Here is a 17,897-nt window from a genome sequence, read left to right on the forward strand (position 1 = left end):
GGAGTTGGTGATGGACAGGGAGGCCTGGCGTCCTGCAATTCATGGGGTCACAAAGAGTCAGACACAACTGAGCGACTGAACTGAACTGAACTGATAGTTGGTTTACAACATTATGTTAATGTCAGATGAGTAGCATAATGATTCAGTCACTTTACAGATTATACTCCAAAAAGTTATTAAGAGATAATGGCTATACCTCTCGATGCTAAATAATATATCCTTGCTGCTTATCTGTTTTATACAAAGTACTTTGTATCTCTTAATCCACACCCCTAACATGCACCTCTGCTTTTCCCCCTCTCCACTTGTAACTGCTAACTTGTTTTCTCTGTGAGTCTGTTTCTATTTTTCTATACACATTCATTTGTATTACCTTTTTAGATTCTACATATAGATTTAGGCAAAATACCTAAATTTTTGAAGACACAAATCCTAGCATTATTCATTTTTAGTAACTGTTTTAGAAAATAACACATTCTGCTCATCAAAAACCCTTTCTTTCATAACTGTTTCTTCTATCCCAGTACAATATACTTCCTCCAGTTACATTCTCCTGGCCTAGGATTGGGTTAGCCAGCTAACAGAGGAATTGTTCTAGTTACTATTTCATTCCCACCTTGAGCTTTCCAGGCACAAGTAATTTAAGATGATTCTTGGGCCCACTGTGTATGATTTTGCATTTTTTCAATCCAACTTGGACTCTAAACACATAACTGCCATGGTTATGGTACGACTATGGTATTGGTAACCTGCGACCTAGAGGTCAGTGATTCTACCTGTTGGGGGTAAATTGATAATGGGTTATTTTAATTATTGGGAAGAGTGCCAAGCTGTGTACTAAACATGTAACCTGGTAATATCCATTGTCTCAAGGCCAGGATTAATGTCAGTGTGAAAAACCTGTTAGGAAAGGGTATGGTATCAACTTGGTATTCCCAAGAGCCACACTTATGCTCAAAATGTTTTCATATTTGCTGCCCTTGGTCTAAGACTGGGAGTCTGATGTATCATATAACCTGGATACTTCATCTTTTGACTTTCACCCCTTTTGTTTTTTTAAATGATTTATTTATTTTCGTCTGTGATGGATCTTCATTGCTGTGCAGACTTTCTTGAGTTGCCGCAAGCAGGGGCTTCTCTTCATTGTGGCACACGGCCTTCTCATTGGCGGCTTTTCTTGCTTTAGAGCACAGTCTCTAGGCATGCGGGTTTCACTAGTTGCAGCACATGGGTTCAGCAGTTGTGGCTCCTGGGTTCAGTTGCTCTGTGGCACTTAGGATCTTCCCACCCCAGGGATTGAACCCATGTCCCCTGCATTGGCAAGTGGATTCGCAACCACTGGACCACCCGAGAAGTCACACTTCTCTTGCTTTTTGAGCAGAGAGTGAATGTCTCTATCCTGTCATGGTGATGTCAGTGTGTTGCCTGATCTTTGGCCAGGACCTCCGGCATATATATTATAGCAGAAGCGGTATAAAATATTGGTCTAACATCTATGCACTGAGAAACGATACCAGGTTCAAATCATACCTCTCCTTATTCAAGTTTGGACACAAGTTACCTAACCTCCCCAAGTTCCAGTTTTCTCATTGGTAAGATGGATGTAATAATAATGCCTTACTCTTGGAGTTGTTGAAAGGATCATATAAAATAATCCATAAGAAGCACTTAGCATGGTGACTATTGAGCTCTCAATATATATTATTTTTATAGACTATCCTTTCTAAAACTATAGACTTATTTTAAAGGACTTAAACTTGTTTTATTAACCAAGAACCTGCTTAATTTGGACCTAAAAGGTTTTTTAAGATTAAAATCTTTGCTATGGTCAAAGAGCGTGTTTTAGTGCTACTTTTTTATTCACCCATGAAAGCAATTTCTGTGCTCTGCTGTAAACTGACCGTATTGTCTGCCTACTCTGCCTGCCTTGGATATGCCAACTATTCCAAGCCTCCCTTACCTATGAATACTTCCTCACACTGTTCTCCTGCATTTCTCTCCCACAACATATTTGAGGCAGTTATCACAATACTCATGGACATTTTTCCTCTCTTTCTTCTCTTTCAATAAGAATTCTTAATTGTGCAGACTCAGGATTGAGAGTGAGCAAGATGCCTAAACACACACACACACACGCGCACACATACATATTCATTCATTCATGCCCATATAATTTAATACAGCATAGGCCTCAATTTATGGACTCTTTTTCAAAGTGTTAAGGACCGAAGCACTTCTTAAAAATGTAAGATCAACCAAAATTTTTAAAGATTCAAATAGTACTCTCATTGATTTTTATAAACATTTTTGGAGACTGAAGGAGACATTATGTGAGGTTTTCTTTTGTCCCAGTGGATGATTGAAGAGCCATTCATTGCCCAGTCCTGACACTGCTTTTCCCCATTGGGTCTCTGTGAGAGTCACATGCTTCAGACATCTTTGAAAAGAATCCTCTGAGGCTTCAGCATCTCATTTGAGTCTCCTGAATCTCACCTATCACTGGGTTGAATTCTCATCCATCACAATGAGCAACAAATTCCTAGGCACCTGGAAACTTGTCTCCAGTGAGAACTTTGATGAGTACATGAAAGCTCTGGGTAAGAAATGTTCTTTATTGTTCTAATTGAGAAGATCCTTTTTGAGAAAAATGCATTGACTATTTCCTTCTAACTCCTTTCCCAGGAGTCTGGGAGCTTCACAGGTTGAAGTACAATCCTCTTCTGGGATTAATCTTCCATTGTGTCAATCAGATAATTTTCACTATGTTTGTGGCAATTTTAATAGACTTTAACTCAAATAAGAGCTGCTTAAATGCATTAGAATGCCTACGGATTTCAAAGGCAGTTTCATATTAATAGAATTTTGGTTCAAACCCAGAGGAATGAAATCTTAAAAACTTAGTCAACCCATTATTTGGCTTTTCTGAAAGTTAAACATACTAAAGTTAATGAAAAACCTCAATTTAAAAGTGCTATTTAGCTAAGCCAGAAATTTTCTTTCTCTACCTCTAGATTGTATGGTATTACATAAGTATGTGGATAAACTGTTTGTGAAAAGTGAATACTTCATAAAGCAGGATATTCAGTCTAGGAAAGTTATTGAGAAAAAAAGAAGTTTGTTGTGACAGTAAATTCAAGTTTGATTACACTAATATCATACTTTCCTGCAGTTGGAGCAGTGGATAGAGACAGAAAGCCTAGTCATGACCACCATCAACTTTATTTGCAACTATTTCTAGGAAATGTTCCATAGATATGAGCACAAGAGGTGTGAATAGTCTTTGGAAATTTCCAGAGCTGTATAAATAAGGAGAGAGAGAAGCCAATGACCTCAGGTTTCTATGTTCATCAAAGTACCAGTAATTTTACCTATTCAGAAAGCTTCTAAGACAGCTTCTATTTTTAGATAAAATAAGCAAAATCATGTTGTGTTGCCTGGAAAACTATGGGAACTTATGGGAACAGATCCATACTCTAAGTTTGGTTAGATCTATGGATTTCACTGTACAGCTGAGGTAGAAGCAAAATATAAGAAAATCTCAATAAAAGACTCCCTAACTGAATCATTGTTGAATTTTAGAGTGCAAAAAGACACTTTGAGGCTTGGTAAAATGTAGATTCTTAGGCTCTATTGAAGAAGTTCAGTTTGAGAAACATAGTCCAAATCACATCAAATAAGAAACAATTAATCAGAATTAGAAAAAAAGAATACAGCTCATAATCCTTTATTGGCTCTAATTCTTCACACTTCTTTATGTATGCTACTGCTGCTAAGTCGCTTCAGTCATGTCTGATTCTGTGCGACTCCATAGACGGCAGCCCACCAGGCTCCCCCGTCTCTGGGATTCTCCAGGCAAGAACACTGGAGTGGGTTGCCATTTCCTTCTCCAATGCATGAAAGTGAAAAGTTAAAGTGAAGTCGCTCAGTCGTGTCTGACTCTTCGCGACCCCATGGACTGCAGCCTACCAGGCTCCTCCGTCCATGGGATTTTCCAGGCAAGAGTACTGGAGTGGAGTGCCATTGCCTTCTCCATCTTTATGTATATATAGCCATAAATACATGTATATTTATATATAACTAGTTTTTTCTTTTTGTGTCTCTCTCATTTCACATTTCTATTTTTCTATTTATTTCTATAATCTTGAGTAATACAGTAATGATACCTGAGTCTAATTTTGTTTTACTATCAAACGGAAAAATATTTTTTTTATTATTTTATTTATCTTTATCATTTGCAGTGGTACAAATACATTTAGAGGCTACAACAAGCTTTCAGAAATGAGTTTTCATCAAGGATGTGGGAGGAATTCTTATCAATATTTATGATATATTACAGAGGGAAAAAATCATAGAAGAGTATATATAATTCACAGTCTCATTAAAATATATATCTACAATATTTATTTGTACAAACTAAAATGTCTGGAATGATCCATACAAAACTATAATTAGTGCTTCTCAATGGAGCGTGGGATTGGATGAGGTAAAAGTAGATGACTTGCACTATTTAGGCTAAATACTTCTGTGTTTAAAATCTTCAGACATTACTTTTGTAATAACAAAATTTTAAATATCCAAGTTAGTGGGCATGTGTTTCCATCAGGTGATGAAACATGGGAGGAGATCCTTAGTAGTAAGTGATATTACCTGCCGCCTACACACATGAAGCACAGCTGAGTATAGACTATAACCACCCATATAATGCCTTTAGGTAGATGCTGTCTTGGTCAACGAAATTCTAACACTGTCTTGATTTTCAGGTGTGGGATTAGCCACCAGAAAACTGGGAAACTTGGCCAAACCCAGAGTGATCATCAGTAAGAAAGGGGATATTATAACTATAAGAACTGAAAGTCCCTTTAAAAATACAGAGATCTCCTTCAAGCTAGGCCAGGAATTTGAAGAAACCACAGCTGACAATAGAAAAACAAAGGTAAACTTTATTGTTTCTCTTCAAAGTTGGTTCCATCGACTGCTTTGAGACAGATTACTCCCACTAGTGTTCATAAGGGTAGCCCACTTCATTCTGTTGAAAAATAAATGTGCCTCATGAAACATCTGTTATGAATATGATTCAATACTGAATGAACTGCTTCTTTAATCAAAGTCCTAGAAATTCAATTATATGAATGTGTCTCTGCAGAGCACTGTAACCTTGGCAAGAGGCTCACTGAATCAAGTACAGAAATGGGATGGCAATGAGACAACAATAAAGAGGAAGTTGGTGGATGGAAAAATGGTGGTGGTGAGTAATTTTACTCTAACTATGGAAATAATCAGAGTTGGGCTTCCCTGGTGGCTCAGAGTTAAAGCATCTGCCTGCAATGTGGGAGACCTGAGTTCGATCCGGCGTCTGCCTGCAATGTGGGAGACCTGAGTTCGATCCGTGGGTTGGGAAGATCCCCTGGAGAAGGAAATGGCAACCCACTCCAGTATTCTTGCCTGAAGAATCCCATGGATGGAGGAGCCTGGTGGGCTACAGTCCACAGGGTCGCAAAGAGTCAGACACGACTGAGCGACTTAACTTTCACTTAACTTTCATGGAAATAATGCTATTTAAATAGAGAAAATGGTTATGTTATTTTCAAAATAGTCTATCTTATTTGGACTACAAATGGAAAAAATGGTTAAGAATAAAGGCAGAGTTAATGTTTGATATTCAAACTATAGAGTCATCAACAGGTACTTCAGGTTCAGATTCAAGAATTTAGAAATGACAAAACCTATCCGCTATTTTAGAAACAACATCTAAAAATGATTTTTTTTTTAATGTATGGATAAGTTAGGTTAGACTCACAAAGAGAAAAGCAAAAGCAAATCTAAGTTTTACAAGCAAAGCACATTGCAAAATGGTCAATTGCAGTATATTTGTAGATATCCAAGCATATTGTTTTCAAGAATCCATGGTAACTTAGACTAAAACATGTCATCAATATAAGCTGAGCTTATTGGAGACCTTTTGTAGATGGCAGATAAAAATGCTGACAAAGGTTATAGAAGATGATCTCTAACAATTTTTTTTTGTCTGAGGTGCTATTCTCACTAATCAACACATACATTGACTATAAATAGATTCATGTAGTGCTTTGAATGTTTTTTCCTTTAGTACAGAGGGTCTGATCCCTAGCTCCATGGCAGATTTACATAGAAAGTAAATACCAATATGGAAGCCCCGATACAGATCAACTGAAGCAAATTTCTTAAGGGAGGAGGAGCCATTGGTATTTTTAAATATTCCCCAGATGGTGCAAATGTGCAGATTGTCCTGAAAACCACTGTTTTAATAGCTTTCAATTTGTGCAAATAATGCATAAAAACTTGCCACTTAGAAAATATAACTCTGTTGTAACTTAGATCAATGTTAAAACTTTTTCCCCTATTTCAACAGGCATGATTCTGAATTCCCAGATATCAACTGACATATTTATATTTTATTTCTGAGTTTAATCTTATGAGATTTCTTATAGTGTCTGTTATTAATACAAATTTGCTGTACCCTAGTTAGAGGTTTAGATATTCAATTAATCTCTTTCTTTTTTTTAAGGAATGTAAGATGAAGGATGTGGTCTGCACCAGAATTTATGAGAAGGTCTGAGAAAAGTTTTCTTACTGAAGTGATATTTGATCATCTGATATTGGAAATCAGCTGTTTCCATCGGCAAGGCCTGCCTACACTGTAGTTTGTTTTTGCTCTTGTCTTAATAGATCAGATAAGCAAAGTCTTACACTGAGGATTAATCTAAATTTCAGTATTATTTAAACATTTTCAATTTGTATGCATGTTTACTATATTAAAGATTAAAGTATGTATATTGGCCAGACCTAAAGAATGGATAATGTCATTTAATTATCTGTCACATTCTAACTTATGCTGTATTTTAAATATTTGCAATGATAGTAAAAGGAAATAATAAGATAGTCAAAGGAAGTAAGTAAATTGATCAGGGTAGCAAGCTCAAGTGCATTCAAAGACCAGGAGAGTGATGGGGGTTAGAGGATCGGAAGTGAGGCATACTAAAGGATCTGTTTTAAAATGAGGAGGTCTAGCTTCAGCTAAAAATAGCAGCCAGTACTCCAACCAATTTAAAAATTGAGCGTTAATTTACAAACAAGATCAGGTGTGTTCAGGGTGGTGTGGTCATAGACAAGGTGGCTAATTCACAGACAGTGAAATGAACAGATATTAAAGACAGAGTTCAAACCATTGTGACAAATGTGTGCACTCATATAATTCACATCCTGACTGAGATATAGCACATTTCCCTAATCCCAGAATGTTTTCTCATGCTTCTTCCCAGTCAATGTCCTGTCCTGTCCCAACTCCAACAGAAGCAAGTAGTGATTTAGTTTCCATCACCATAGATTAGTTTTGTCTGTATTCAAACTTGATACAAATGGAATCATGCATTATGTGTTCTTTTCTATTTGCTTTTTTAAAGTCAGCATAATGATTTAAAAATTCATTCATATTGTTTCATGCAGCAATAATTTGTTCCTTCTTATCATGGAGTAATATTCCATTGTATAAATATATCACAGCTTAGTTATCCGTTCGTCTCTTAAGACAATAAGCTATTTCCAGGTTTTGGCTTCTATGAATAAAGCTGCTATAAACATTCTTGTATAAGGCTGTTTGTGGAAATATGAGTTCCTTTTCTTTTGAATATTAACTAGGCATGAAATTACTGAGTCCAACTTATTTTTGGCAGGCAAGAATAGGGTAACATTCTGCCCAAGTAATAAAACTATTTCAGATACATTACATGATTGAGCAAATGAGAAGATGTGTTGATGTTGTTAGCAGCTAGAATTTTCCTTCTGGAAGAAGGAACATGCAAATATGGCAGAGGGGAGACAAGAGAGAACCAGGTACAAATAGATTGGAATAAATGTAAATTCATATGTATGGGTATGTATGCACATGCATATTTTTCTTAGATTTTTCTACCTAAGGAACTCAGAAGCAAAGACAACTCTGTAGGAATGAGTATGCCCAGTGCTCAGATCTTGGTGTCTAATATATTCTCCACTAAAAGGAATGATGGTTCCTTAGAGAAATGGCTAATTAATATGTGAGAGCAGAGCAGGTACAACATAAGTGTAAAATATCTTTTTATGCCAGAAATTAAGGAAGTTTTCCAAAAAATAATAGAGATAGGTCACCAAAATATCAGAGTCAGCTTGAGGGTACTCTCAACTGACCAAAATGGGGACAAGTTGAAAAAATATAAATTAATAAAACATTGGGAGAAAGAGAATAATCCATGAATACACTGAAAAAGAAAAAAAAAAAAAAGATGGTGAGAGAGAGGAGAAGAAAGTGTCTTCCTTACAGTAGAATGTCACAGTCTGACTGGTAAATGTGGGGAAAATGCTGGGATTGGAAAAACTGACATTTTTCCAACCATTTCAGTCAAAGCTGGTTCAGATAAGAATTGTCAATGGATATAAAATTTAGAGGACTTCCCTGGTGGCAAAATCTACAGCAAAGATTTGATTAGGAGTAGGATATTCATTCGGAGAAGGCAATGGCACCCCACTCCAGTACTCTTGCCTGGAAAATCCCATGGACGGAGGAGCCTGGTAGGCTCCAGTCCATGGGGTCGCGAAGAGTCAGACACGACTGAGTGACTTCACTTTCACTTTTCACTTTCATGCATTGGAGGAGGAATTGGCAACCCACTCCAGTGTTCTTGCCTGGAGAATCCCAGGGACAGGGGAGCCTGGTGGGCTGCCATCTATGGAGTCACACAGAGTCGGACACGACTGAAGTGACTTAGCAGCAGCAGCAGCAGGATATTCATTTGGTCTTAAAATATCTTCATACAGATTGCTTATAAGTTACAAGGGAAAAAAATAATAACCATGCAGTAGAAGACCTGGACCACCTCTTCTTTAATCAAAAAACCCTCATCAATAAGGGTAAATGAAAACCAAATGCCTTCAAATGTGATATCCTGAGAAGGAAGCAACGTGGCTTATGCAGTGTTCTGGCCTGGAATCCTTATCTGGATCTAACCATGAGGAAACAGCAGACAAATTCCAAATGAAGAATGTTGTGTTATAAAAGAGGAGGGGGTGTTGGTGGAATTCCTCAAAAATGTCAGTGTCCCATGAGACAAAGAAAAGCTCTGTTGAAATGTTTCAGATTACATTAAACTAAAAATACCTGACAACTAAATGCAGTAATTTATCCCAGACTGGATCCTGTACTAGAGACAAAATAAATATTCCAAGTGGCAGTATTAGGTTAGTTGGTAAATTGGAATATAAGGAGTAAATTAGATACTAATAGAAGCTTACTGTGTTTATGCAAGAGAATCTCCCTGTATGCAGTGAACTCTTTTGGAATAGTTAACTATAATGTATATGATTTACTCTCAAAAATTTTAGAAAAAAATATTTTGGTTGTGATTATGTGTGTGATACAAATTACATAGAGATACAGAGAGAAATCAATAGGTAAAGCAAATGGAGTAAAACTGAACAATAGATGAATCTCAGTAAGAGCTTTATGTGTTCTCTTTGAAGTAATCAGATTCTTGAAATTTTATACAACTTTGAAGTTATTTCCAAATAATTTTTTTAAAGCTACACTCGATTCTTCTCTGCCTCTGGGCATTCGGTCAACACGTGTCTGGGAGACATCATAACTGAGGTATGTTTTTTTTTATTTTTGTATTTTGGCTCCAGCCAGATAAACCCATAAAAAAGAGACTTTAAAAACTATGGTGTTATTTTTAGAGGTCTGTGGTAATATGAGTCACCATAAAATGTATTCCTCAATAAATATAATTGCATTATTATGCAAAAATCATGGGAACTTTTGCTCTCATAACAGGAAAAGTGGAATTAAGCTGATAATGAGGAAGATGAAGTAATTATTTCTGCAGGTACTACATATTGTTAGATTTGAAAAAGATCTTCAAACAACCAGAAGAGATGAGGGGAAAAATTAGATTCAAAAATAATTTCAGAAAATAATTTTGATTCTTTAGTTATTTTTTTATGTAAGCTGATTACAAGCAGTCAGACTGCCTAGCTCAAATTCCAATTCGCTACTTTCTAGCTGTGTGTCATTGGGCAAGTTACTTCACCTCTCAGAACTGCATAAAGATTTTATCTTTACCTGTAAAAATGGGGTTAATAATAGAATATACCTCAAGGAGTTGTAAATAAGAAATAAGTTAATACATACTTACAACAGTGCATGGCACAAGAAAAGCATTATAGAAGGGTCTTTATTATTGTTATTTACCTAGTAATGCACACGAGGTTCATATAGATGAGAACTTCACAGGATCTCAGAGCTGTTGACATTGATTACTATACTAATTGACTAACTTTATTAAGAATATTATTTACACAAAAGTAAAAACAACCAAAAATCCTACTGAGGTAAATTCAAAGAAAACCCAACAAACATTGCTATATAACTGCTAACCTAAGTAACCTTTTAAAATGTCATTTGATGATTATCTACTCTGAGCTAAACAAAGCCTAAATAAATACATTTAATCCTCAAAGGGTAAATAACTTATCTGATATCAACTTTCCTGGAAGTCATTCTTCTAGCAGCAGTGGTGTGCTGGAGCTGGCTCAAATTGTTTCACAAGAGCTGATAGATTTTCAAGAATTTGGCAAGCTGGTTGTTAAACCACTGGTAGCTTGAAATCAGCCATGATGGGGATATTTATTTACATCATGATGCTGCTGCTGCTAAGTCGCTTCAGTCGTGTCCGACTCTGTGCTACTCCATAGACGGCAGCCCACTAGGCTCCTCTGTCCCTGGTAGTCTCCAGGCAAGAATACTAGAATGGGTTGCCATTTCCTTCTCCAATGCATGAAAGTGAAAACTGAAAGTGAAGTCGCTCAGTCATGCCCGACTCTTAGCAACCCCATGGACTGGAGCCTACCAGGCTCCTCCGTCCATGGGATTTTCCAGGTAAGAGGAAAGAGGCAAAGCACAACCAATGAGAGCTTTTTTCTTGAGACAGCTTTAAACACTTACTAGCATATCACTACCTAGAAGTAACATAGTACTTGGATTTTGCTACTGGGAGTCTTAGCTTCATGTTGACCACAATATTTCTAATTCTTGACTAGAGATTTACCGGGTGATTTCTTAAAAAGACATTGCTGCTCAGCTTTTAGGATGATTTCTTCTAAACCAGGCGGTACCTCGCTAAGTATGGCTGCACATTAGAATCATCTAGAAGTTTTTAAACTTCTAGAAGTTTTAAAACAAGATGGCATCACAGACCCATTAAGTCATAATATATGGGTAATGGGTGAGACCCAGGCATCAGTATTTTCTGAAAACACTCCAGGAAATTCCAGGGTGTGGCCAACTTCAGAACCACTGTGCCAAAAAGTCTTCCAAAGTTAGACATTTAATGTAGTCTCTCACATGGTTATCAATTAAAATGGAGTAAAATGTCATAAAAAAACCAGGAGTACCAAGTGTCCCCAATGTGACAGTAAATTGCAGCACATAGTGAAAATACTATCATAAAATCAACTCAGATATAACCAGGTCCTTCGTAAGCAGGAAGCCAGTGTTTACCTCTTTGTTATTTTCACCGGGAGCGACATAATTGGCTGTTATCCATGACATATGGAAAAGTGAAGGTTTAAAAATAGCTAAATGTAGATCAACAGGGAAAACAAACTAAAATAATGCTAAACCTTCACAGAATATAAATCACCTTTCAGCAGAATTTAGAAAGTAAGTTCAAATTACTCAGAAAAAAAAAAGTAGTACAGGACTACATTTTGAAATAGCATTTATCACATTTTACTATTAAAAAAAAAAATAGATTAGTGGAATGCAGTGTGCTCAGATCCCAGTTATTGGATTGAAATTCTGGCACTATTATTGAAGTATAAAATCCTGCCCATAGTAACTGACCTGTGCAACAGTTCTAATAGGTCTAGTAGTGCAAGGTGAATATTCTAGAACCACCAAAGAATGGATGTCTGCAGTTAAAGGGTTTTGAAAACTAATCTGTGACAAGTCTAAAGTTTCATATCCATGAAGATAATAATATCACTTTATTGCTAAAATTCAATATGAACATGAATTTTTTCACAATCTAGCATTAGAGTACCATTATTTTTCTATAATTACATTTTTCTCATATTATTAATGCATATAAATTACATTACACAAGTAACTAATGCAAAGTAAGTTGATGATAGGAGTTCAACTTTAAGATTTACAAAATAAATCATCAGTGGGCTTGTATTCCCCTGATGTAATTTGACATCTGAAGAATACTTGCTAAACTTAAAGTGAAAGTCACTCAGTCGTGTCCAACTCTTTGTCCGACCCATGGATTATACAATCCATGGAATTCTCCAGGCCAGAATACTGGAGTGGGTAGCCTTTCCCTTTTCCAGGGGATCTTCCCAACCCAGGGATCGAACCCAGGTCTCCCACATTATAGGTGGATTCTTTACCACCTGAGCTACAAGGGAAGCTCTTGTAGCTTCAATTCAGTTCAGTCACTCAGTCATGTCTGACTCTTTGCGACCCCATGAATCGCAGCATGCCAGGCCTCCCTGTCCATCACCAACTCCTGGAGTTCACCGAGACTCATGTCCATCGAGTCAGTGATGCCATCCAGCCGTCTCATCCTCTGTCGTCCCCGTTCTCCTCCTGCCCCCAATCCCTCCCAGCATCAGAGTCTTTTCCAATGAGTCAACTCTTCGCATGAGGTGGCCAAAGTACTGGAGTTTTAGCTTCAGCATCATTCCCTCCAAAGAAATCCCAGGGCTGATCTCCTTCAGAATGGACTGGTTGGATCTCCTTGCAGTCCAAGGGACTCTCAAGAGTCTTCTCCAACACCACAGTTCAAAAGCATCAATTCTTAGGTGCTCAGCCTTCCTCACAGTCCAACTCTCACATTCATACATGACCACAGGAAAAACCATAGCCTTGACTAGACGAACCTTTGTTAGTAAAGTAATGTCTCTGCTTTTGAAATGCTATCTAAGCTTAAACTTAAACTAAACTTGAAGCTGGTACAAATTTGGATTTTTTATTAAAACCTATCTCATATTATGTCTCATTTTATTCAAGTACCATCTTCCTCAACCAGATTGTACACTGTTGAAAATAAAATCACATTCTAAGCTGCTTAGTGTTCATGAAAGCTTCCAGAAAATTGCTAGGTCACAGAGACTGTTAACTAAATACCTGACTGATATGGGAAGGTGCAGGTATTTACTGAATATTTCAAGTGTTAGAGAAACAATGGGAGTATTCTAGCAAGAGTCCTGCAACTGTAGTGGAAAAATATGGATTTGAACCCTGACTTTGCTACTTTGAACCTGTGTGTCATTCTGTCCAGAAGTCTGATTTGCAATTTCCCCGTGTGTACCATGGAGGCAATAACTGCACCCACACATTTGATATGGGAGGACAAAACAGCGTGCATGTGGAAATGCTTTGTAAAGTGTGAAGCATTACTCATACATGAAATATTATTATGTCTCTTCTTACCTAACACATAAATATGAATTCCTATATTCATCATATAGGTTCTTTGGGGGTTTTGTTTGTTTCTGTATAAGAATAATCCAAATAATGTCTATATATAAGACCTTTTCTATTTATCATGTTTCTAAATGATTAGGTGTTAAAGAAAAGTGAATAAAGTCAAATGTGTTACACTCTTCATACATTCCACTAATAAAGGGAAACTAAATAGATAAGATGCTTCAGCATCTGAAATTATGGGCTAGGATCCTGGTTCTACAGCCTCACAGCTGGGTGACCTTGTGTAAATCATTTACCATTGCATGGTCCAGTTTTTCTATCTTTAAAAGGGCATCTGGGACTTTCCTGGTGGTCCAGTGGCTAAGACTCCATGCTCCCAAGGCAGAGGGCCAGAGTTTGATTCCTGGTCAGGGAACTAGATTCAACATACTGCAACTAAGACTCAGTGCAGCCAAATAAATAAATAAATATTAAAATTATAAAACAGCATCTTATCTGGATGATCTTTAAGACCCTAATTATTTCTAAATTTTATTCATTGTATCAATATAATTGGCTATTTAATATTCAAATAACCTTATTATATTTGCAAATGTTTCAGCTATTTTAATAGCTGCCTGCTTCCCAAACTTCTGAAAGTTCTATGGAAAGAGAAATAAGCATTTTATATTTTTTCACTTTCCCATCTCACCCTATTTCCCATCCAATAGATTCCTCATCATTTTTCAAGAACTTTCAATCCCATGCTGAGTTCTCTATCCTGTCTCAAAGGAGGAGAATTTAATAACTCCCTCTACTGTGTTTCACTGCAATATAGCAATGTATTCACATCTATAATTCCAGATTGAGAGTGCAATTGAAGAAATTAAAATATTCTGATTTTAAAAATTTCCAGGCCACAGGGTTTAACTCCCAGAAGAGGTTTTTGCAAATATTTGCTGAATAGATAAATGCATGGTTGAGTACAACTTCACCCCTTCTGACCACAGTCTCCTGAACACAGAAGCTCTCTCCATACTGAGTTTGAAAATAAACAGATGGTTAGATGTCTACACAGATTAGTCAAGGTAAATCCTTTCCCAGGAGTTTTACAGACAATAAAAAGCAACCAGATGCCACTATAATGTGCTGTCACATCTAACTTTCCCTTATTTCCTCTTTAAATGACTGGTCTGGAGTGCTACACTATAAACAGGAAATCTGTCTGCTTCTGTTTCTCTGGGAAGTCACATGCATAACACAGAGAGAGTTAAAAACCTGACTTAACAGATTTCCTGTTACATTCCTGATTCCACAGGAAAGCCAAGGGATTTTCTTGTTCAGAAGTCACAAAAGCCAGGGAATCCATGAATTAGTAATATGATGAAGATCTATTTCCACTTGTAACATGGAGTAGAGATTAGAACTACCATTTCCAGGGACATCCTCAGTACTTATCATGTAGAAAATTCGCGTTGATTTTAGATTTTGGAATTGTTGATGTGACTATGAAAACATTTGCGAGGAAAGGACACAGGGAATAGTCAGAAAAGCACAGAAGAATAAACTCCTTTCAGTTTTCCATGTATTTGGGAACTGTACTTATAGCTCATTGAATCTAGAATTCCTGCCGGTTTCAACAGAGATCCATTCAGTCTTCCTGCTGATTTGTATCTGTTCTGCTGAGTCATCTGGAAGCTGTGTGAGGGCTCTTTTAGCCAGAGCATTCTACAGCCAGCAAATGTCTAAACTGAAGCATCTTTGCCTCCTTTGGGTCAAAACTCTCCGGTCATCAATAGGTCAGCAGTGAGAAATGGAGTGAAGGTATTTGAAATAACTCCCAGGTAAGCACTGAAAAAACATACAAGTGAACAAAAAGGAACACATACCTATTTTTAGAGAGTAGAAAGAAGTAGAAAAAAGCAATATCACCAAATATTCAATTGAGCCTATCACTATTTGCAGTATTTACTCAGAAACTAAAAGTATGATTCATACTTAAACAATAGAAATACTAAATTATTTTCCCCACTCAGTTTTCTTGATCCCAATGAATATAGTAAAATAATTATAGAAAAACTCTTTGTACACAGCAATCATTAACAACAACAATATGTTAGACACCACATTCTACAAGGAAATCACAATCTAAATTCAAGGGGCAGAGTCATTCATTCAACAAACATTACTTCTGAAAAAAGATGAATGATCGAAGGTCCAGCCTTCAGGTAACAACTCAGTGAGCAAGAGCCAGGTGAGAAGGGGAGAAGGGATACCTGTTGAGGGAGGTCAATTAAGAAAAATAAATAAAATGTTCATGAGTTTTATGTTGTTTGAATGAATGCTCACTCGGTCATGTCTGACTCTTTGCGACCCCATGGACTGTAGCCCACCAGGCTCCTCCATCCATGAAATTTCCTAGGCAAGTGTACAGGAGTGGGTTGCCATTTCCTTCTCCAGGGGATCTTCCCAACCCATGGATCGAACCCAGATCTCCCGCATTGAGGGCAGACTCTTTACCATCTGAGCCACCAGGGAATCCCTATGTTGTTTGAGGATAGGTCTAAAGAAGGTAGTTGACATGATCTTCTTATGCATGAATGTTGAGTGGTCCTCTGCTCTTCCATTCTCCTTCATTAAGAATTAAACCTGAAGGGCAAAGAAGATGCCTTAGCAGTTGTATCATTCTATTTCTTTAGCCTGGGCATTCACAACGCAAATCAACATTTCCCCTAGGGCTGCTAGGTGATGACTGCTGTGTAGCCCAGCAGGGCCCAATGTGCAGGGGGACTGCCTGCCTTGTGGTCACAGACAGGATGCTCAGAGTTTTAACCTGCTTTTTCATCACAGTCTCATCACCAACCACAACCAAGCAGGTCTGCCAAGAACAGGGCTGTATAAATACAAGGGAAATCTTCCTGTGCTAAAAGAAGACATCAAGTAGTTCCCATCTGGGGGGTAAAGTAGAAACACTTACAACTCTTGGTAGCAGGCTTTTCTGTTTTTACCAAGTTATCCTGGTCAGGGAAGCCCCTTTAATATGAAAGCCAAATTCTACTTTTTATTCTTTACGTAGTCTACATCATTAGTAAAAGATACTAACTGAAAGAGCCTGAAGAAGGCTGAACCAACATCAATATATATTTTTAATTTAAAAAAATTAATTAAAATGTAGGCCTGCAACCTCACCTTAAGTACATTAATAGGCTAGGTCCTGGAAACGAAAACATATCCTATTTAAAGAACAATGCAGAGTAAGCTCTTTTAGCTGGTACTTCCAGTGTTCTTAAAATATTATTTTCTTTTATGTCTGTTGCCAAGCATCAACTGGAGCAAAGGAAAAATTTCGTTCTATTCATGCCTTAGAGTTTAAAGCAGCATGCAAATAGCTTGACAGAACCTAGCACTCTGTGAGGAGCAGGTCCTGAGTGGTTTAGCTCAGATGATTTGGTCTCTATTGCCCAAGAAATCAAAGTACTTCCTCCAGTGATGCTATATCAACATTGTTAAAAGATAAACTGAGGCATATTAAAATTTTTATGAGTTTATTCGAGCAAAAATAGATTCTAACTGGGTAGCAACAAACCGAAAGTGGTTAGGAACCTTCCACCAACAGGAGCTTAAAGAGACCTGGAAGCAAAGCAAGAAAGTACTCAATTGGCTGTAGCTTAAGCGTTTGCCTTCTTGAGAGAAGCCCAGTTGTCTCTTTGTTATGGGTTGTCCTCTGGTTCCAGTTTCTTAATCTTGAGGTATTTACAGGCTTAGCTTTTGGTTTGCGTACATGGGCTGCCAAGGCATTAGAACCAGCCCAGTTAGTTAACTTAACAACCTTCACGGAATGAAAAAGTGAAAGTGTTAGTTGCTCAGTCAAGTCTGACTCTTCGGGACCCCATGGACTGTAGCTTCCCAGGCTCCTCTGTCCATGGGATTCTCTAGGAAGAATACTGGAGTGAGTTGCTGTTCCTTTCTCCAGAGGATCTTCCCAATCCAGGGCTCGAACCCGGGTCTCCTGCATTGCAAGCAGGCTCTTCAATGTCTGAGCCACTGGGAGAGAAAAAAATTTTTTAATGAATTAAGTGCTTTTCTCTGAGGAAAAGTTCTCTGAGGAAAAGTTCTGAAAATTTGTATTACTTCTCCTAAGTTACATAAAGAGTAATTTCAGTAGACAATTACTCCCTTTTCTATTTTACTCTATGCAACAAAAATAAGTTCAATAATATTTTTTTAATTTCTACTATGAACTTAGCACTATTCTTAGAGCATTGATTAAAGAGCCCTCTTTTATTCTTACATAACCTAACCCCAATCTTAACTCTAATCCCAACTCTAACCCTAAAAAATTCCTCCTTTACAATAGAGCCACTGAGGCACAGAGTGATTGAGACCTTGTTCAAGGTCGTGCAACTAGGTCAGT

The 17,897-nt window shown here is 37.3% G+C and overlaps 1 protein-coding gene across 1 annotated transcript; it reads left to right on the forward strand.

Annotated features, from left to right (window-relative positions):
* The first annotated feature begins 2,389 nt into the window (after window positions 1-2,389).
* LOC102409775 (myelin P2 protein) lies at window positions 2,390-6,822 on the forward strand. Its single transcript, XM_006068047.3, has 4 exons — window positions 2,390-2,597; window positions 4,761-4,933; window positions 5,144-5,245; window positions 6,545-6,822. The coding sequence occupies exons 1-4, from the start codon at window positions 2,525-2,527 to the stop codon at window positions 6,593-6,595; spliced, it is 399 nt and encodes a 132-aa protein (XP_006068109.1). The 5' UTR covers window positions 2,390-2,524; the 3' UTR covers window positions 6,596-6,822.
* Window positions 6,823-17,897: the final 11,075 nt, after the last annotated feature.

The sequence above is a fragment of the Bubalus bubalis genome, chromosome 15 (genome assembly GCF_019923935.1).
Source record: "Bubalus bubalis isolate 160015118507 breed Murrah chromosome 15, NDDB_SH_1, whole genome shotgun sequence".
NCBI classification, from domain to species: Eukaryota; Metazoa; Chordata; class Mammalia; order Artiodactyla; family Bovidae; genus Bubalus; species Bubalus bubalis.

Coding starts and splice junctions, on each gene's coding strand:
- LOC102409775 (XM_006068047.3), top strand. CDS start 2,525: ATGAGCAACAAATTCCTAGGCACCTGGAAACTTGTCTCCAGTGAGAAC. Junction 2,598..4,760: donor TGAGTACATGAAAGCTCTGG/GTAAGAAATGTT, acceptor CTTGATTTTCAG/GTGTGGGATTAGCCACCAGA. Junction 5,246..6,544: donor TGGATGGAAAAATGGTGGTG/GTGAGTAATTTT, acceptor CTTTTTTTTAAG/GAATGTAAGATGAAGGATGT.